This window comes from Pongo pygmaeus, chromosome 19 (assembly GCF_028885625.2).
Source record: "Pongo pygmaeus isolate AG05252 chromosome 19, NHGRI_mPonPyg2-v2.0_pri, whole genome shotgun sequence".
NCBI classification, from domain to species: domain Eukaryota; kingdom Metazoa; phylum Chordata; class Mammalia; order Primates; family Hominidae; genus Pongo; species Pongo pygmaeus.
The window spans coordinates 4,678,728-4,700,031 of NC_072392.2; the positions used below are offsets into that span (position 1 = coordinate 4,678,728).

The window sequence follows — 21,304 nt, forward strand, 5'->3', positions numbered from 1 at the left end:
AGTATGTGGCCTTTTGTGACTAGCTTCTTGCATTAAGCATAATGTCTTCAAGGTTCATCCATGTTGCAACATCTAGCAGTAGTTTATTCCCTTTTTTTTGTTCGTTTGTTTTATTTTTATTTTTTATTTTTTATTTAGAGGCAGTGTCTCACTCACTCTGTCACCCAGGCTCGGGTGCAGTGGTGCTATCATAGGTTACTACTGCCTTCAGCTCCTGGGCTCAAGGGATCCTTCCATCTCAGCGTCCCATGTAGCTGGGACTACAGGTACATGCCACCATGCCTCACTAATTTTTTAAATTTTTTGTAGAGATGTGGTCTTATTATCTTGCCAAGGTTGGTCTCAAACCTGCCAAGCAGTCTCAAAGCACTTGACCTCAAGTGATCCTCCCGCCTCTGCCTCCCAAAGCACTGGGGTTATAGACATGAGCCACCATACCTGGTCGTCATTTCTTTTTATTGCCAATATCATTCTATTATATAGATATACCACATTTATCTGTTTATCAGTTGATGGATATTTGGGTGGTTTCTACTTTTTGGTTATTAATAATCCTCCTGTGGGCATCCATCTACATATTTTTGTGTGGAAATATGTTCTCAATTTTCTTGAGTATCTACCTAGAAGTGGAATGGCTGGGTGATATGATAACTCATTGTTTAACATTTGAGGAACTGCCAAACTGTTTTCCAAAGTGGCTGGACCATTTTACATTCCCAGCAGCAGTGTATGACAATTTCAGTTTATCCATGCCCTCAGCAACACTTTTGACTGTCCATCCTTTTCTAGATGGGGTAGGGAGGTGATCTCACTCTGTTGCCCAGGCTGAAGTACAGTGGCATGATCATAGCTCACTGCAGCCTCGAACTCCTGGACTTATAGGATCCTCCTGCCTCAGCCTCCTGAGGGAAATACAAATCAAAACCACAGTGAGATACCACTTCACACCTACTAGGATGGCTCCAATCAAAAGGATGGACAGGCTGGGTACAGTGGCTCACTCCTGTAATCCCGCACTTTGGGAGGCCGAGGTGGGCGGATCACTTGAGGTCAGGAGTTTGAGACTGGCCTGGACAACATGGTGAAATCCTGTCTCTACTAAAATACAAAAAATTAGCCAAGTGTGGTGGCGGTCAGCTGTAATCCCAGCTATTCAGGAGACTGAGGCAAGAGAATCACTTGAACCCAGGAGGTGGAGGTTGCAGTGAGCTGAGATTGCACCACTGCACTCTAGCCTGAGCAACAGAATGAGATCAAGTCTTTAAAAAAAAAAAAAAAAAAAGGATGGACAGAGTCAGGCATGGTGCCTCACCCCTGTAATCCCAGCAGTTTGGGAGGCCAAGGCAGGTGGATCTCTTTAGCTCAGGATTCAAGACCAGCCTGGGCGACACAGTGAAACCCCGTCTCCATAAAAAGTACAAAAATTGGCTGAGCACAGTGGCTCACGCCTGTAATCCCAGCACTTTGGGAGGCCGAGGTGGGTGGATCACGAGGTCAGGAGTTTGAGACCAGTTTGACCAACATGGTAAAACCCCGTCTCTACTAAAAATACAAAAAAATTAGCCAGGTTTGGTGGTGTGCGCCTGTAATCCCAGCTACTCAGGAGGCTGAAGCAGGAGAATCGCTTGACCCCAGGAGGCGGAGGTTGCAGTGAGCTGAGATCGTGCCACTGCACTCCAGTCTGGGTGACAGAGACTCTGTCTCAGAAACAAAAGAAAAATCAACTCCTCAGACATCCACCCTTTTTGGCTTCTTCCCCTCCATAATGATGAACGATCTTCCCTATTTTGAAAACCCTATTGTCTGACTTTGCTGCCAGCTCTAGCTGTCATCTGATTTTCCCCCTTCCTCTCAAGGTTAGACTTCTCCAGAAAGGGTGCTGCCCTCATTTCCTCAGCACAGCCCTGTCTCCTCCAGCCCCCGCTGTCTGCCCTCTGCTCACACAGCGGCAGTTCCCAGTGGCTTCCGAGCTGCTGAGGTCAGTGGGATTTTTTTCAGTGCCCTCTGGCTGCTCTGCCGCATTCGAGGCCATCACTCCCCTTATCCCCCTGCAGCCTCCATGACCATCTCTTCTTCTGGCGTCTGTTCTGCTGCTCTCACGTGTTGCCCGTGGCCATCCACACTCTCCCTGGATAATTTGTTTGTATCTCCAACTCTGACACTCACGAATGTCTGTAAATTGTATTTACAGATCCTTGTTTCTAACTGCACAATACAATGTACCTGTGTATCCTTAACATCCCCGATTCAACATTGAAACCCAGACCACTCTCCCACAGCACAGCATGGCAATAGAATGTACATGTGTATCCTTTAACATCCCCAGCTCAACATTCAAACCCAGACTGCTCTCCCACAACACAGCATGGTCTTCGCCACTCTTTTTTCTTTTCTTTTTTTTTGAGAAGGAGTCTCACTCTTTCACCCAGGCTGGAGTGCAGTGGCGCGATCTCGGCTCACTGCAACCTCCGCCTCCTGAGTTCAAGCAATTCTCCTGCCTTAGCCTCCCGAGTAGCTGGGTTTACAGGTGCCTACCGCCATACCCAGCTGATTTTTGTATTTTTTAGTAGAGACGGGGCTTCACAACGTTGGCCAGGCTGGTCTCGAACTCCTGACCTCAAGTGATCCAGCCTCCTCAGCTTCCCAAAGTGCTGGGATTACAGGCATGAGCCATCACGCCCAACCCTAAAGGGGACTTTTTACACAATCCAACCCCCTCTTAGCTTGTGGGAGGGGAATGAGGCCTCAAACAGTTAGACATATGACTAGTGCCAGAGTTGAAAACCCCTCTCCCATGCTCTTTCCGCCACACCAAGCAGCATTTCAGCGGCTTTCGTGCTTTCGGCTGCTGTTATGATATATAATCGTAGACTGCCACATTTTCATATTTGAGTACTTGGCCAATCTATAAAATTGTAAGGTTTTATATTTCTCATATATTGGTGAGCTCCCTTTTGTGTCTAATTCGGGAGTTATTACATAGTTTGTGCTCAGGAAATATGTAATGGATGAATGAAATGGGATACGATTGCCTTATAGCTTTTCCCTGCTTAGGGCTTAGCCCAGTGCAGGGCAAATGGAGGCGCTCACTCAAAAGATACTTAGTGGTTGGATAATAATGAGGCATCCTTAAATATCAGGCTGAGGTGTTGGGACTCTCTAAGCATTGGGGAACCCCGCTGCCAGTTCTGGGCAGAAGAGTAAAATCAGGAAAGCGCCATTTTGGAAGAGTTAAATCAGTGGCAGCAGAAGGAAGACATGGGGGAGGCTAGAGTTCAGGAGGGAGGACATGAGGGATTGGTCTGAGGTGGTGGACAAGCCAAGCACATGTTGAAGGGAGAAAGGACAGGGTGGCTGCGATACAGGAAAGGGAGGAGGAGGAGGAAGAGGATTAGGCAGAGGCTGGACTGTGGTGGGAAAGCAGTGCTGCTATTGAAACATGGAGCATCTGGGTGGGGAGGGGGTGAGAGACTACAACCAGAGTGCCGCGTGCGGGACCTCAGCTTGCTTCTCTGAATCACCCTTTCCAGTAGGAGTTTTCAGGAAACCAACTTGAAACCCATTAAATGTCGATACCTGAACCCAGGGTGTCTGACCTCAAATATTCCTTCAACCCTCAGTGCCACCCAAACACAGGTGAAGGAGACAGATTGGGAGTCAAGGTTACAAAATTAAAGTGTACTTGAAGTGATTTGACTTGATGGTGACAGATCATTATGGCTTTAACAGGCCCACGGTATTTTCCCTCTTAGATTAGGAGTGTTCAGAAAATTATGACCCTAGGTCCTTTTTCCTGTCTCCCTCCATCTCAGAAAGAGCTACAGTTTGATTTAAGAAAGGACTTCGCAGCAGTCAGTTCAGAGGCTCCGGAATGGATGAGTTCTTCTGTTGGGCAGCTCTGTAGGGAACTCTATGGTCTTTGAGCCTCTAATCTAGAACTGAAGACGGATGAGATGACTTTTTTCAGGTTCCTTCCAGCTCTCAGGGTCAGAAAGACCTCCCGTTAGTCCCTTGCACTGCAGTGACAACACCTCTCTTTCCTGTGGATCCTGCTGTGATTTACATCTATTAAATGTTGTTTTAGCTGTGCATGCTGGGTCATGCCTATAATATTAATGTGTTGGGAGGCTGGGGTGGGAGGATTGCTTGAGCCCAGGAGTTCAGGGCTACAGTGAGCTGTGATCATGCCACTGCACTCCCGTCTGGGCAACAGAGCAAGATCTGACTCTCAAAAAACAAAAATTAGGCCGGGCGCAGTGGTTCACACCTGTAATCCCAACACCTTGGGAGGCTGAGGTGGGTGGATCACCTGAGGTCAAGAGTTTGAGACCAGTCTGACCAACAGGGTGAAACCACGTCTCTACTAAAAATACAAAATTAGCTGGGCGTGGTGGCACACACCTGTAGTCCCAGCTACTCGGGAGGCTGAGGCAGGAGAATCATTTGAACCCAGGAGGTGGAGGTTGCGGTGAGCCAAGATCATGCCATTGCACTCCAGCCTGGGCAACAAGAGAAAAATTCCATTTCAAAAAAAATGAATAAATTTGTTAAGTTTTTTTTTTTTTTTCCCGAAGACAGAGTCTTGCTCTGTCACTTAGGTTGGAGTGCAGTGGTGTGATCTCGGCTCACTGCAACCTCCACCTCCTGGGTTCAAGCGATTCTCCTGCCTCAGCCTCCTGAGTAGCTGTGAATATAGGTGCCCGCCCAGCTAATTTTTTTTTTTTTTTTTGAGACGGAGTCTGGCTCTGTCGCCCAGGCTGGAGTGCAGTGGCGCGATCTCGGCTCACTGCAAGCTCCGCCTCCCGGGTTCACGCCATTCTCCTGCCTCAGCCTCCCGAGTAGCTGGGACTACAGGCGCCCGCCACTACGCCGGGCTAATTTTTTGTATTTTTAGTAGAGACAGGGTTTCACCGTGTTAGCCAGGATGGTCTTGATCTCCTGACCTCATGATCCACCTGCCTCGGCCTCCCAAAGTGCTGGGATTACAGGTGTGAGCCACCACACCCGGCCAGTTTTTTGTATTTTTAGTAGAGACGGGGTTTCACCGTGTTAGCCAGGATGGTCTCGATCCCCTGATCTCTTGATCTGCCCGCCTCAGCCTCCCAAAGTGCTGGGATTACAGGTGTGAGCCACCGTGCCCGGCCAAGATTTTTTTTTTTCCCGTAACTTTAGCTGAAGCCAAATAATTGAATGTAGACCCACAAAGTTCTTGGTCTGGTCAGCCCAGTCCCCTTCAGAGCACAGAGAAGGAACCCCTTTCAGCTCTGTCAATACTTCCTCCCGAGCAGGCTGGGCTGTTTTCTCAGGCTGCTGCACGCCAGGCCTCAGCGAGGTGCTAGACATTATCTGGTGAGCAAGGAGAGCTCAGTCCCTTTCTCCAGTGAATAAGACAAGTAAATGTGGAGTCACAATGCCTCATGGTACATGCTCTGATGGGGCACGCACAGGGTGCCAGGGGCACATCTCCGCTCTCCAGCTCCTCTTTGAGAAAATGGAAAAAGTGCACAGTGAGGACATTTTTTAAAAGCCTTGGGCTGGTGTCCCTCTGGTCTTCAACACGCACAAGTCGTCTTCCTTGGGCTTATTACTTCAGTGGATGAAGTGCTTTTATTGGCATGGATGTGGGGTTTTTTGGTTATGGGATTTTTTTTTTCTCCCAGAAACCCTATATTAGCTTTCAGAATCAGGGAGAAAGGAGTTTTAGATTATATGCTTTTAGGATTATCAGCACAGAGGCCACGTGTTGCCTGGAGAGTTTATTCCCAAGTGCCATCCTCACTTTCTGCCTCCGCTCGGTCCTCATAGCGGTGGGGAGGGGCCTGCCCTATGAAACACCAGAACTGTCAGAACTGCCGGCTCTGAGGCAGGCATGGTGGCTTACACCTGTAATCCCAGTACTTTGGGAGGCCAAGGCAGGAGGACTGCTTGAACTCAGAAGTTTGAGAACAGCCTGGGCAACATAGTGACACCCCGTCTCTACTAAAAATAAAAAAAATTAGCCAGGAGTGGCGGTGCAGGCCTGTGGTCCCAGCTATTCAGGAGGCTGAGGTGGGAGGATTGCTTGAGCCCGGGAGACTGAGGCTGCAGTGAGCTATGATTATACCACTGCATCCAGCCTGGGTGACAGAGTGAGACCCAGTCTCAAAAGAAAAAAAAAAAAAAAAGAGCCATCATTCTGCAGGAGGTGCAGGAGTGCACACAGTACTGGGCTGTATCTCTCTTCAGCTTGCAGCTCCACCTCCCAACTTCTTTCTCTCAAAAAAAAACAGAAAAAAAGATTCTGCCAGGAGGGTGTGGGTGGCCTCCCGACCGCAGCTGTATTGCTGAGGCCAGGCCTGCCTGCTCTTGGCCCAGGAGGAGGACGAGCCTCTTTAGAGGCTTTGTTCGAGCCCTTCGGGCCCTCTCCTCCTGGCACTGCTTGGCTCAGAAAAGTAGGAACAGAAAGTTCTCCCTTCTCAGAGGCCCTTTCTCATCATCACCTGCTGACTCCCTCCCTCCAGGTCCCTTTGCCCCCAGTTGCCTCAAACCCTGGCCTGGAAGCCCTCAGTCTCAGGGGGACTGGGAAGAGGGAAGGACAAAAGGATGGTGGCCCTGAAATTCCTGCTCCCTGCTAGCTTTCCTCATCCCTGCTTTTAAGAAGTAAGATAATAATAATGGTCATTAACTTTTATTGGGCACACGCTCTGGTGCCAGGAACCATCTGAAGCATTTGATGGGCATTTCTTCACTTAAAATGTGAGTACCAACCCCAGAGGAAGGTACTCGGGCACCCTTATTTTGCAGATGAGGGTACAGACGCAGTTTCTTGGTGGATTTGAAATCAGGAACATGTCTTTGAAAAGCCGTCTGGGCTCTGACTTCCACGTTCTCTCACTTCTGTTTTTTTTCTTTTTTTTTTTTTTTTTTTTGAGACAGAGTCTTGCTCTGTCACCCAGGCTGGAGTGCAGTGGCGCAATCTTGGCTCACTGCAACCTCCACCTACCGGGTTCACGCCATTCTCCTGCCTCAGCCTCCCGAGTAGCTGGGACTACAGGTGCCCGCCACCATGCCCAGCTAATTTTTTGTATTTTTAGTAGAGATGGGGTTTCACCGTGTTAGCCAGGATGGTCTTGATCTCCTGACCTCGTGATCCACCCGCCTCGGCCTCCCAAAGTGCTGGGATTACAGGCATGAGCCACCGCACCCGGCCACTCACTTCTTCCAACTTTTCCCATAGAACATTCACTCTGAACCAATCCAGGAAAAGGGCAGCCAGCCACCAGGGTTCCTGCCACCTGTCCTCCTGATATGCTGGTCTTCACTCCCATATCTTGACTGGATACCACTTTACCCCCACCTAGCTCTGTAATCCTTTTCTAAAGTCCTGACACAGTATTCTTCTGTCTCCCTCCTGTCTCCTGCCCCTAGGACCCTGCTGGGATCTTTGAGCTTGTGGAGGTGGTCGGCAATGGAACCTATGGACAGGTATACAAGGTGAGATGAATGGTGTGGAAGTATGACCTCCACATCTGCAGGGCACTCTTGGGAGCAGTGGAAGGAAGTAGGTTCCTGGTCTGCAGGTCTGAGGGGGGCTATGGGAGATGCCAGAGGCTGGGGCCCTGGAAAGGTAGAGTCGGGGAGAGGAAAGAGCACCCAGAAGGAGGTACTGTTGATGCCTCTCTCTACCTGAGTGTAGAGCCAGTCCCGGACATGGTGGGAACAGGCCAGCAGCCAGGCAGGGTGGCCTGCAGCAGTGAGAGCAGGCGGAAGGGCATACGGCCTTGTGTGTCAGAACTCTTCTGGGATTCAGAGAGAGCTAAGGCCAGAGGTGTGGGTTTGGCCTCTCCCCGGACCACAGAGAGACCCAGGACTTTGAGGTAGTGGAACCTAATGGGTGACCTTCTGCAGAGGGGAAGTGGCCTCTGCTCCCACAGCTGGCCTGCTGGAGCCACAGCTGGAGCCAGAGCTCAGGCTTTCTGCTTTTGAGCTGCTTCTGTCCCTGACAGAAGTGGCATGTTCTCAGCCACCGATGGTAGCTTTTAGGTTGGCCAGCCCAGCCCTCTCATGTGGCCTGACCACTGCTCACACTTGGATGGCGGGAGCTGCTGCAGCAGGGAGTGAGGTGGCCTGACCACTGCTCACACTTGGATAGGGGGAGCTGCTGCAGCGGGGAGTGAGGTGGCCTGACCACTGCTCACATTTGGATGGCGGGAGCTGCTGCAGCAGGGAGTGAGGTGGCCTGACCACTGCTCACATTTGGATGGCGGGAGCTGCTCCAGCGGGGGGAGTGAGGTGGCCTGACCACTGCTCACATTTGGATGGCGGGAGCTGCTCCAGCGGGGAATGAGGTGGCCTGACCACTGCTCACACTTGGATAGGGGAGCTGCTCCAGCGGGGAATGAGGTGGCCTGACCACTGCTCACACTTGGACAGGGGGAGCTGCTCCAGCGGGGAATGAGGTGGCCTGACCACTGCTCACACTTGGACAGGGGGAGCTGCTCCAGCGGGGAATGAGGTGGCCTGACCACTGCTCACACTTGGATAGGGGGAGCTGCTCCAGCGGGGAATGAGGTGGCCTGACCACTGCTCACACTTGGATAGGGGGAGCTGCTCCAGCGGGGAATGAGGTGGCCTGACCACTGCTCACACTTGGATAGGGGGAGCTGCTCCAGCGGGGAATGAGGTGGCCTGACCACTGCTCACACTTGGATAGGGGGAGCTGCTCCAGCGGGGAATGAGGTGGCCTGACCACTGCTCACATTTGGATGGCGGGAGCTGCTCCAGCGGGGAATGAGGTGGCCTGACCACTGCTCACACTTGGACAGGGGGAGCTGCTCCAGCGGGGAATGAGGTGGCCTGACCACTGCTCACACTTGGACAGGGGGAGCTGCTCCAGCGGGGAATGAGGTGGCCTGACCACTGCTCACACTTGGACAGGGGGAGCTGCTCCAGCGGGGAATGAGGTGGCCTGACCACTGCTCACACTTGGACAGGGGGAGCTGCTCCAGCGGGGAATGAGGTGGCCTGACCACTGCTCACACTTGGATAGGGGGAGCTGCTCCAGCGGGGAATGAGGTGGCCTGACCACTGCTCACACTTGGATAGGGGGAGCTGCTCCAGCGGGGAATGAGGTGGCCTGACCACTGCTCACACTTGGATAGGGGGAGCTGCTCCAGCGGGGAATGAGGTGGCCTGACCACTGCTCACATTTGGATAGGGGAGCTGCTCCAGCGGGGAATGAGGATGCTCAAGGTGAATGCTGCCTCTGACTGGAGCCCCCTGGGGCCCATGGCTTTTTCATCTCCAAACAGAGTGTGTGATACTGTCGCAAGTCTCCTCTGCATCTCTAGCCCCGTGTTTCCTGTGTCACTGAGACCACCTGCCTTTCTCTTACAATCCTTCTCTTGCAAACTTTGGGGAAACAGGCACCCCACCCGCAATCTCTTGCCTTGTTGTTGCCATGGGAATAGTAGTGCCGTGTGCTCCTGCGTCTCTGGGCTTGGGGTCTTGACTGGCTGAGGATAAAAATTACCCATGGGCTGGCAAAGCCAGTCCATCCCCATGAGGGGCCACCTTCCCCCATCCTGCTCCTCCCCAGGAAGCCTTTGGGCTTTCCTCTCCAAGCGTTAGATGCTCCCACTAGGAATTTCAGAAGGATGTTGGGGGAGGAGGGCAATGGCTGGGACACACTCAAGAAGAGGAAGTTTCTTCCCACTAGGACTGGTGACAGGAGCATTAGCACATGTCGGCTGGCCCTTCTGTGTTTCTCTGAGTTCCCTAAAATCTCAGCTCTGTCTCTGTTCTTTCCCTATCGACAAGAATAAAAAGCTTTGTGGGTGAAGTTGATTCTGGGAGAGGCCTGCTGTCCAGAGTTGGTGAGTCAGGAAAGCAGCATTTTGTCTTGCTTAGGAGAAGAGGGTGAGGCAAAGCCCCTCCCTCCCTGGCCGCCGCCTCCTATTCCCTCCATCCTCCATTAGGTTGGAGAAGTATCTTTCACGCCCTGCTCTAACTTTCAGACTGTAGAAAGTCCAAGCCAGAGAGGCTGGAACAGAACATAAATGTTTCTCCCTCATCTGTCGTTTCTATGGGAGGAGCCCCTTCGCCTTTATCGAGCCTGTAACTTGGAAGTCCACTGTAGGTGGTTTCTCTGTTGGCCATGATGGCTCGGGAGCGCCTCCCTCTGTCCACTCCCACGAACAGCACATTCACTGACGTGTGTAGCCACAATGAGGGATACTTTCTTTTTTTTTTTTCTTTTTCTTTCTTTTTTTTTTTTTTTGAGACAGAGTCTCACTTTGTCCCCCAGGCAGCAGTGCAGTGGCACGGTCTCGGCTTGCCTCCCAGGTTCAAGCAACTCTCGTGCCTCAGCCTCCTGAGTAGCTGGGATTATAGGCGCCTGCCACGACACCCGGCTAATTTTATGTATTTTTAGTAGAGATGGGGTTTCTGCATGTTGGCCAGGCTGGTCTCGAACTCCTGGTCTCAAGTGATCCACCCGCCTCAGTCTCCCAAAGTGTTGGGATTACAGGCGTGAACCACGGCGCCCGGCTGAGGGGCACTCTGTAAGATAGAAAACAGTCGGGCTGGGCGCGGTGGCTCACGCCTGTAATCCCAGCACTTTGGGAGGCCGAGGCGGGCGGATCACGAGGTCAGGAGGTCGACACCATCCTGGCTAACACGGTGAAACCCCATCTCTACTAAAAATACAAAAAATCATCCGGGCGTGGTGGCGGGCACCTGTAGTCCCAGCTATCCTGGAGGCTGAGGCAGGAGAATGGCATGAACCCGGGAGGTAGAGCTGGCAGTGAGCTGAGATCGCGCCACTGCACTCTAGTCTGGGCGACAGAGCGAGACTCTGTCTCAAAAAAAAAAGCTGTGTCTCCTAGAGTCAAGCCCTCTCTACGTTCTGCTCTCTGAGCATAGACTCAGATCCCACTGTCCTTCAGGGTCGGCATGTCAAGACGGGGCAGCTGGCTGCCATCAAGGTCATGGATGTCACGGAGGTAGGGAGTGAAGCTGGGCAGTGGGAGGGTCGGACCAGCGAGAAGGGAGTGTGGGGGGAGTCTCAGGGCTCAGCTCCTCCCATTTGCCTAGGATGAGGAGGAAGAGATCAAACAGGAGATCAACATGCTGAAAAAGTACTCTCACCACCGCAACATCGCCACCTACTATGGAGCCTTCATCAAGAAGAGCCCCCCGGGAAACGATGACCAGCTCTGGGTGAGAAACGCCCCCCTGCCTGCCTTCCCCCCAGTCCCTGTCTCTGGGCTGTTCACTAGGACTCAGTGTCAGTGCCCAGCATCTTTCCTTGCCAGCTACCCTCCCTCCGGTCTACCCAGCCTCCCCTGTCCCTGGACCCAGAGGGGCCTCCTGCCTCATGGATGGCCCCGCACTCCAGCCCCCATGAATTGCAGCATCTCGTCCTTTGAGTGTTTTGTGGGGAGGGGTCCTGGCGTTTGCCCCAACCCTTCCCCTAACCAGTATCTCACACTGTGCGATCGGCTCTTAATAAATAAATATAATCCTGGCAAAGGTGAGAGAGACCGTGGGGAGGCCGTCCATCAGTTTTCCTGCCTTTGAGCACAGCTCCTGGGAAAGCAACAGAACCAAAATATTTGTGGGAGATAACAGGGCCCAGACCCCTCCAAGCACCCCAGATGTTACAGTGCACCCAGCCCTTCTGGGTCATCATTGGAACCAGAGCCTGTTGCAGAGCTTGGGGCCTCCCCCAAATTCCTCCTGCCTGGCCCAGAACATTCCTAAGAGTCATTCCCCTCCCTAGCCTGGGCACTGGTGCTGACATGTTCCCCCAGCCTCACCCTTTGTGATACTGAGCCCAGTCCCTGAGGATGGAGCAGCAGGGAGTGCGGCAATGGCTGTCGGGAGTTTTGGCGCTGACGCCAGGTCTCCCCTCCCAGCAGCCATTCAGACAACAAGCACTTACTAAGTACTTCTGTATACTCTGTATAGATGAGCATGAGCCATGGTCCTGGCCTCCAAGGCCCTTTGGCTTTTTGGGAACACACACACTCAGGCACACAAAGAAAGGGAGAAAGGTGACAGGGAGGTCTACCTGCCAGGTGTGTGTGGTGGAGATTGTGGCGGGCTAGAGGCATTAGTGGCCGGGCGCCCCCTTCTGGACCTGTTGGGCACAGGTCCTCCCCTCCTCTCACTGTTCTCTACTCTCCAAGGAGTAGGCACATGCAAATTACTTTTATTGCATATGCAAATATATGTGTCCACTCAACCTTTTCCTGCATTGGATGTGGCTTTTAGTGAAAACTTGGACAAGCATGCTGATTCCCGGGAAGACTGGTTGGAGCCATCTTCTCTGCCTCTGGGTCTCAGCTGCTCTCCCTGGGAGGTGCAGACCCAGAGCCCTCCTCATCTCCTGGCCTTGTTACTCTCTGTGCTGGAGGAGTTTCTCTCCGGGTCTTCCCAGGTTCCCTGTTGCAGCTGTCGAGGTAGACCCTACGCACTCTTTATGTCTCCAGCAGACCTAGAGAATCACTAATTCTTAGCCCCTTTTCTGCTTCTAAGTCAGGGACTGGCAAACTTTTTCTGTGAAGGGCCAGATAGTAAATATTTCAGGCTTTGCAGGTCATACTTGCTGTCTCAGCTGCTCAGTTCTGTTGTTGTAACACGAAAGCAGCAATAGTCAGTACATAAACGAATGAGCGTGGCTATACCCCAGCACCTTCACTGCGGTCACTCACATTTCAATGTTTTTTCACTTTCACATGTCATAAAATAGGATTCCTTTTTTTGTTTTTTTCCCACAACCATTTAAGAATGTAAAAAACAGGCCAGATGCAATGGCTCAAGCCTGTAATCCTGGCACTTTGGGAGGCTGAGGTGGGTGGATCACCTGAGGTCAGGAGTTCAGGACCAGCCTGGCCAACACGGTGACACCCCGTCTCTACTGAAAATATAAAAATTAGCCGGGCGTGGTGGCACGCACCTGTAATCCCAGCTACTTGGGAGGCTGAGGCAGGAGAATCGCTTGAACCTGGGAGGCGGAGGTTGCAGTGAGCTGAGATCGCGCCACTGCACTCCACTCTGGGTGACAGAGTAAGACCCTGTATCAAAAAAAAAAAAAAAAGTAAAAACCATTCTTGACTTACTGACCATATAGAAGCAGGCCTTGGGCCAGCCTTGATCCAAAGCAGAAGTTTTTTGTTTTTTGTTTTTTTTGTCTGAGACAGAGTCTTGCTTTGTCGCTCAGGCTGGAGTGCAGTGGCGCGATCTCGGCTCGCTGCAGCCTCTGCCTCCCGGGTTCAAGAGATTCTCCTGCCTCAGCGTCCTGAGTAGCTGGGATTACAGGCGCCCACCACCATGCCCAGCTAATTTTTTGTATTTTTAGTAGAGATGGGGTTTCACCATGTTAGCCAGGATGGTCTCGAACTCCTGACCTCGTGATCCGCCCACCTCGGCCTCCCAAAGTGCTAGGATTACAGGCATGAGCCACTGGCCCGGCCCAAAGCAGTAGTGTTTTGTTTTGTCTTTTTTTTTTTGAGAGAGAGTCTCACTCTGTCACCCAGGCTGGAGTTCAGTGGCGCAATCTCGGCTTACTGCAAGCTCCACCTCCCAGGTTCACGCCATTCTCCTGCCTCAGCCTCCCAAGTAGCTGGGACTACAGGAGCCCACCACCATGCCCGGCTACTTTTTTGTATTTTTTTTTTTTTCAGTAGAGACGGGGTTTCATCGTGTTATCCAGGATGGTCTTGAACTCCTGACCTCGTGATCCACCTGCCTCGGCCTCCCAAAGTGTTGGGATTACAGGCGTGAGCCACCGCGCCCAGCCGTAAAGCAGTAGTTCTTAACTGCTTTAGGGTTTGGAATCCCAGTGAGAATCTGATGAAAGTACTAGACCCTTCCTCAAGGAAAATGCATATACCTGCATCATTTTGTCTACAGTTTCAGGGATTCCTTGGACTCCTACCCTAAACCCAGCCCCACCCTGCCAGTTCTTTTCCATCTGTATTCCTTCTCCTCTTTTTCTCTTTTTTTTTTTTTGAGACGGAGTCTTGCTCACCATGTTGGCCAGGCTGGTCTCGAACTCCTGACCTCAGGTGATCCGCCTGCCTCAGCCTCCCAAAGTGCTGGGATTACAGGCATGAGCCACCGCACCCAGGCTTTTTCCCTCTCTCTCTTGACTTCAGGAAGTCCTGTGGCCTTTGTGAGGCTTCTGTGGCCCTTGCTGTCTAGCTCATACCAGTTCTAGCCCCAAGGTCTCATCCTCCTCCAGGAGTCTAGCAGGGGATTGGGGCAGGGGTGGGAGTGTCTGACTGATACTTTTCCTTTCGGTACCTTCCTGGGATCCTAGCTGGTGATGGAGTTCTGTGGTGCTGGTTCAGTGACTGACCTGGTAAAGAACACGAAAGGCAACGCCCTGAAGGAGGACTGTATCGCCTATATCTGCAGGGAGATCCTCAGGGTGAGCTCAAGGCCCCTCCCCTTGTCTTCTCCTCCTCTGCTACCCTGGCTGGAGCTTCTCCATGAGCAAAGATCCTCCCTGCGCTGGGAGGAGACGTAACTGCCCTCTTTAGGGAGCAGCAGGCCTGATGCGGGTGGGATGTGGAAGCAGGGTCCCCACCTTGGGAAGTCTCAGGCTGTTGGAGGAGACAAGCTCCTATTTCCAAGCTCTGCCACTTCTCCACCTGTAACCCTGCAACTGCTGGGAATTCACCTGGAGCCACCACTCTGAGGAAGCTCTCCAGGACAGCTCACCTTGCTTGGGCTCCTGGTGGAGAGGGTCTGCTTCTTCAGCCCAGCCCTGTCCAGACTGATTGTTCCTTGTCCCCTCAACTCACTCCCCACTTACTCTTTCCCACCCCATCCAACAGCATGGCTAATTTTCCCTGCTCTCCTGTCCCAGGGTCTGGCGCATCTCCATGCCCACAAGGTGATCCATCGAGACATCAAGGGGCAGAATGTGCTGCTGACAGAGAATGCTGAGGTCAAGCTAGGTGCGCCGGCTCCTTCTGAGGCTGACGGGGCCCTTTCACCTCCACAACAGAGAATGAGGGGCCCCTTTTTCCCTCTGGCGGCTCAGGCCCAACTCCCTCCCCTTTCCCCTCTCCCCTCCCCTTTCCCGTCTCCCCCTCCCCTTTCCCCTCTCCCCCTCCCCTTTCCCCTCTCCCCCTCCCCTTTCCCGTCTCCCCCTCCCCTTTCCCCTCTCCCCCTCCCCTTTCCCCTCTCCCCCTCCCCTTTCTGGAACGCCCTGCCTCCTGCTGAAAATCCCTCACGAAGCTCTTCACCTGTCACGTGTTACGGGCCAGGTGCTCTGCAGGTTGCTCTGGGGAGATGGGATCTGACGACCCTCCTGCCTGGGCTGATGTCCGTGATCCTTTCACCTGGGTTTTCTCTAAGATGCGGGAAGATGGAATCGGGTTCTTCAGGATGGTGGTGGGGTAGAGGAGGGTGCTGGGGTGTCTGGGTTGGGCCAGGACCACAGCTGGCTCAGGCGAGTCCTGTGTGTGCTCGCAGGGATGTGAGGCAAGGGAGCAGAGGTGACTCCTCATGCTGACCCCTCCGTCTGTGTCTTCACAGTGGATTTTGGGGTGAGTGCTCAGCTGGACCGCACCGTGGGCAGACGGAACACTTTCATTGGGACTCCCTACTGGATGGCTCCAGAGGTCATCGCCTGTGATGAGAACCCCGATGCCACCTACGATTACAGGGTATGGAGTGGAAAGTTGGGAGCATGGGGGCTGCCAAGGGCAGGAAGCAATATGGGGACCGTGGGGCCTGAGCAGGCTGGGGAACAGAGGAAGTTCGGATGATGTGAGCAGTGAGGGGCTGGGGAATATCTTACGGCAAGGCAAGTGTGGGTGGGAAGATGGGATGGGTTGGAGGGCACTGCTGCAGGAAGGGGTGTGGCCCAGGAAGGCTCCTGAGAGGCCAGGATGGTGGGTGAAGAGAGTTTGCAGGGCAGAGTTGTCAGGAATATTCACTTGTTCCTTCTCCCCCGTCTATAGAGTGACATTTGGTCTCTAGGAATCACAGCCATCGAGATGGCAGAGGGAGCCCCCCGTAAGTTCTGAGTCTGCCGGGAGTAGGAGGGGAGGGAAAGGAAGGGCCCAGAGAATGGCTGTAGGGAGGAGGTGGGTCCTGGGACCCTGCCGTGGAAGGGTCCTATAGCTCCCAGTACAGTGAAAGGGACTGAGGGCATCTCTCCTGTGTCTAGCTCTGTGTGACATGCACCCCATGCGAGCCCTCTTCCTCATTCCTCGGAACCCTCCGCCCAGGCTCAAGTCCAAGAAGTGGTAGGTCTCTGAGAGTGTGGGCTCTGGGAAGGAAGGTCCCTGGACAAGGCCATCCCCACCTTCATGCCCTCTGTGCTCAGGCTTGGATCTCACCAAAGAAGAGATTTTGGGGGACAGAGGGCGGTGACTGGTGTTGGGATATGAAGACAGGAGGGACGTCAAGGTGGCTTGTGGATGAGTGATCCACCCTCTTCCTCCTGCACCCATCCCTTCTGAGGGGACCCTCCCAGTGTGAGCCACCACTGTTTCCAGGTCTAAGAAGTTCATTGACTTCATTGACACATGTCTCATCAAGACTTACCTGAGCCGCCCACCCACGGAGCAGCTACTGAAGTTTCCCTTCATCCGGGACCAGCCCACGGAGCGGCAGGTCCGCATCCAGCTTAAGGACCACATTGACCGATCCCGGAAGAAGCGGGGTGAGAAAGGTCAGTGGGCAGGCTGGAGGGGGCAGGTACTAGGGGACACTCCAGCCTGGCTCCTCTCTGCCAGCCCTGCTCCAGCTCCTGGCTCCCCTTCCTGCTCCCCTCCTTGGCCCCAGCTCTCCCTGTCCAAGGAAATCGTTTTCAAACTTGCAACCCCCGAAGGGTTCTCCCTCCTTTGCCTCCCAATCTGAGTCAGCCTTCCAAAGGAGGACCAGCCTTTCACATCCTTACAAAAACTCCATGCTAAGCACAAGCCTGTGTGAGCACAAGCACAGGCGCTGCCACACCTCACCTGCCCTGGGACCCAGTCCCGGTCCCTGTCCAGGCCCACACCTGAGACCCACTGTCCTCCCATTGCCCCCAGGAAGTGGGTGGGGCCCCTCATGCTTGCCCACCCAGACAGACCTTCTGGTTATCCCCACCCGAGGTTTCCCTAGTCCACGGTGGGGTCTAGGGCACTGGGTGAGTTAACTGCAGTGGTCTCCCCCTGCAGAGGAGACAGAATATGAGTACAGCGGCAGCGAGGAGGAAGATGACAGCCATGGAGAGGAAGGAGAGCCCAGGTAGGCCTGGCAGGCGGAGTGGGGGTTGGGGGGGTCATCGCTGAGTGGGGGGTCTACAGTGGTGCTTGGCTTTGGGGACTCTCGGCCTGGGGGTGGTGGGCACAGAGAGGTAGACTCCTAGAAACCAAATTCCTGAGTGCTTAGAAGTGGAACAAATGACTGAGCAAGAGCTGGGGAGAGAGCAATTCGGGGGTGAATGTGGGGCGCAGCAGTAATAGGAAAGGAGGACAGGACTGAGGACCGGGCAGAAGGGGACGGTAAGTCTCCTGGCCACCTGGGAGTGGCCAGAGGCAGAGGCTTTGAGCCAGTTAAAGCACCCACTCAGGCGGGCCCATGGGGTTGAGAGTGGGAACTAACAGGGTTCTGACCCCAATGCTTCTTTGTGCCACCCCTGCCCAGCTCCATCATGAACGTGCCTGGAGAGTCGACTCTACGCCGAGAGTTTCTCCGGCTCCAGCAGGAAAATAAGAGCAACTCAGAGGCTTTAAAACAGCAGCAGCAGCTGCAGCAGCAGCAGCAGCGAGACCCCGAGGCACACATCAAACACCTGCTGCACCAGCGGCAGCGGCGCATAGAGGAGCAGAAGGAGGAGCGGCGCCGCGTGGAGGAGGTGGGCTGTCTCCAAAGGGCCCAGGCCTGGTGCCACCTCCTGCTGACCTGCCCCTGGGTCTGTTAGGGCCACGGAGTACAGGTTTTAAAATGCCTTCAATGAATGGCATTTCTGTTGAAACAATTACATGATTTCAAATTTCATGATGAGCTGGACTTAACAAAAAATGTAATCTCATCACTTTGGGAGGCTGAGGTGGGTAGATCACCTGAGGTCAGGAGTTTGAGACCGGCCTGGCCAACATGGTGAAACCCCATCTCTACTAATAATACAAAAATTACCCGGGCATGGTGGCGCATGCCTGTAATCCCAGCTACTCCGGAGGCTGAGGCAGGAGAATTGCTTGAACCCAGGAGGCGGAGGTTGCAGTGAGCAGAGATCACGCCACTGCACTCCAGCCTAGGTGACAGAGCGAGACTCCATCTCTAATAATAATAATAATAATAAGCAATATCCCGCAGCACCCTCACTGTCCACCTGCTACCCCCAAAGCAGGCCCTCTCATTGTTGAACAAAAAATAATCAAGCAAACCTGCTACAGAAGAGCCTTGTGCAGTTTTGAAAATATAGGCCGGGCGCGGTGGCTCACTCCTGTAATCCCAGCACTTTGGAAGGCCGAGGAGGGGGGTGGATCATGAGGTCAGGAGTTCAAGACCAGCCTAATATGGTGAAACCCCATCTCTACTAAAAATACAAAAAATTAGCCAGGCATGGTGGTGCACATGCCTGTAGTTCCAGCTACTCAGGAGGCTGAGGCAGGAGAATCACTTGAACCCGGGAGTTGGAGGTTGTAGTGAGCTGAGATCGTGCCACTGCCCTGGGGGAACAGAGCAAGACTCCGTCTCAAAAAAATAAAAAAATAAATATAGTGTTCAGATAGCATAGTAACAAAGTCCTATCTTTTTTTTTTTTTTTTTTTTTGAGATGGATTTTTGCTCTTGTTGCCCAGGCTGGTGAGTGCGGTGGCGCACTGTAGGCTCACCGCAAAACCTCCGTCTCCCGGGTTCAAGTGATTCTCCTGCCTCAGCCTCCTGAGGAGCTGGGATTACAGGAATGTGCCACCACGCCCGGCTAATTTTGTATTTTTTCAGTAGAGACAGGGTTTCTGCATGTTGGTCAGGCTGGTCTCGAACTCCCGACCTCAGGTGATCCACCCGCCTCGGCCTCCCAAAGTGCTGGGATTACAGGCGTGAGCCACCACGCCCGGCCACAAAGTCCTATCTAACAGGGTGTTACCTGGAGAAGGCGTGCCGGCAACTTCATTGCAGAAGTAGGCACAAGTTCCCTCAAGTGTAAGGGCCCCTCAGGGCTTCTGCTTTTGTTGTTGGTGGTGGTGGTGGTGGGGGTGGTGGTAGACTTTGTGGAAGTCACCACAGAAATACCGTGAAAGTAAAGTACCACCTGGGCATCGCGCTTGTCAAGGAGTGGGCCAGGTCCCTCGTTTCTGTGCTTTCCGTGCACGGGCACCTCATGCCCTCTTGTGGCCAAAGGCTATCACTACGACCCGCTCTATATGGACTTCAGGCAAAGGTGGATTTTAGGCTAGGAGTGCCGGGGAGGCTTGTTTTGAGTTCGAGTTTTGTTTGTTGTTTGGTGGGGTGTGGGGAGTGGAAGGTGTTGTCTAGCTAAGCCCACCCCACAGGCAGCAGTCAGTCTCACAGCCTCTGTCATCACAGCTACCGGCTGTTGACCCGAGCCCAGCCCCGCGGGCCCTTGGCTGGGGATGGGTATAGTTGCAGAAACAAGCGGAAGCCGGTCTCTCTCACCACCCTCCGTGGTGGGCAAGGAGGGCTCCCCTCCCTGTCCGTGGCGGGACGTGCTGACGCGATGTCCGGTATGGTTCCTAAGACCATCTGGCTCTCCCCACAGCAACAGCGGCGGGAGCGGGAGCAGCGGAAGCTGCAGGAGAAGGAGCAGCAGCGGCGGCTGGAGGACATGCAGGCTCTGCGGCGGGAGGAGGAGCGGCGGCAGGCGGAGCGCGAGCAGGTAGAGCGCCGCACCCACATCCCTGCCCTCCCGCCCTCCCGCTCCTGCTGCCTGCCGCCCCTGCTCCCCGTGCCCTTCCCCCTTCTCTCCCCCACCCCCAGATTCCTCCTATCTTTTCTAGCTTCACTCTTTCTCTCTGTTTTCTCCCACCCTTCAACCCCAACCCTGGCCCCCTCCCTTCTCCTTCCCTGCCTCATTCCCATCTCTTTACCCCATCCCTGACTCCCCGGTCCCTTCCTCATCCCCCCTCATTCCCTGTGCCCTCTTCTTCCCCATCTGTGCCGCATGGCCCCCCTGGGGCTCATGCCATCCCCTCCCCTACCTCTCTCTTACTCTTCCCCTGCACCCCCTCATCCTCCTCCTGCGGATCCCTTCCTCCTTCTCCAACTCGCTGCTGCTGCCCTCCTCTGCCTCTTCCTCCTTCCCTGCCCTCTGCCCCCCACCCCACACCCCGTCCCCCAGGAATATATTCGTCACAGGCTAGAGGAGGAGCAGCGACAGCTCGAGATCCTTCAGCAACAGCTGCTCCAGGAACAGGCCCTGCTGCTGGTAACGGGTCCCTCAGCGTCCTCTGGGAAGATGCTTTTCAGAGCTTCTTTGCTGGAACGGGATGGGAACACTTCAAGGGAAGGGATTCACCCAGGACATCAAGGGAATACATCTCCTCTCTAGGCAGTTGGAGGAAAGAGAGCGCATGCCTGCTCTAACTCCCAGGGCCACACCCTGCTGAGCCCTGTCTCCCTACCCTTGGGCCCAGGAGTACAAGCGGAAGCAGCTGGAGGAGCAGCGGCAGTCAGAGCGTCTCCAGAGGCAGCTGCAGCAGGAGCATGCCTACCTCAAGTCCCTGCAGCAGCAGCAACAGCAGCAGCAGCTTCAGAAACAGCAGCAGCAGCAGCAGCTCCTACCTGGGGACAGGAAGCCCCTGTACCATTATGGTCGGGGCATGAACCCCGCTGACAAACCAGCCTGGGCCCGAGAGGTACTCACTGCCTCCTTTGCCTCCTGAGACTGCAGTCCCACTGCCTGAGCCCTGGAGAGCCACAACAAGTAGTTGTTTACAGTAGCAGGCACAGAGCAGGGGAAAGGAGCACACAGCACCGAGCAGGGGAAAGGAGCACACAGCACCGAGCAGGGGAAAGGAGCACACAGCACAGAGCAGGGGAAAGGAGCACACAGCACAGAGCATAGGGTGGGAGTGGTTAGGGCAGGTGGGACCCTCAGTTTTGAGAACAGGGAGGCAAGAGCTGGCCTGCTTGACATCCCTTCACATCACAGGTAGAAGAGAGAACAAGGATGAACAAGCAGCAGAACTCTCCCTCGGCCAAGAGCAAGCCAGGCAGCACGGGGCCTGAGCCCCCCATCCCCCAGGCCTCCCCCGGGCCCCCAGGACCCCTTTCCCAGACTCCTCCTATGCAGAGGCCGGTGGAGCCCCAGGAGGGACCGCACAAGGTGAGTCTCTCCCCACTCCTGTCT

General features: G+C 54.0%; 1 protein-coding gene across 33 annotated transcripts in view; it reads left to right on the top strand.

Annotated features, from left to right (window-relative positions):
* MINK1 (misshapen like kinase 1) overlaps nucleotides 1-21,304 on the top strand; it is a 67,388-nt gene that overhangs the window by 39,150 nt on the left and 6,934 nt on the right. For 13 of the 33 annotated variants that reach the window (XM_054459371.2, XM_063655762.1, XM_054459370.2 and 10 more), the window contains exons 2-15: nucleotides 7,408-7,473; nucleotides 10,926-10,982; nucleotides 11,074-11,199; nucleotides 14,306-14,416; nucleotides 14,858-14,948; nucleotides 15,532-15,662; nucleotides 15,960-16,014; nucleotides 16,169-16,247; nucleotides 16,500-16,675; nucleotides 17,166-17,235; nucleotides 17,635-17,845; nucleotides 19,715-19,831; nucleotides 20,589-20,810; nucleotides 21,107-21,280. In XM_054459371.2, coding sequence (XP_054315346.1) covers nucleotides 7,408-7,473; nucleotides 10,926-10,982; nucleotides 11,074-11,199; nucleotides 14,306-14,416; nucleotides 14,858-14,948; nucleotides 15,532-15,662; nucleotides 15,960-16,014; nucleotides 16,169-16,247; nucleotides 16,500-16,675; nucleotides 17,166-17,235; nucleotides 17,635-17,845; nucleotides 19,715-19,831; nucleotides 20,589-20,810; nucleotides 21,107-21,280 — 1,686 coding nt within the window. Of the gene's footprint in view, nucleotides 1-7,407; nucleotides 7,474-10,925; nucleotides 10,983-11,073; nucleotides 11,200-14,305; nucleotides 14,417-14,857; nucleotides 14,949-15,531; nucleotides 15,663-15,959; nucleotides 16,015-16,168; nucleotides 16,248-16,499; nucleotides 16,676-17,165; nucleotides 17,236-17,634; nucleotides 17,846-19,714; nucleotides 19,832-20,293; nucleotides 20,381-20,588; nucleotides 20,811-21,106; nucleotides 21,281-21,304 lie in introns of all 33 variants that reach the window. The other 20 variants (XM_063655760.1, XM_063655772.1, XM_063655769.1 and 17 more) reach the window with 5 other exon arrangements.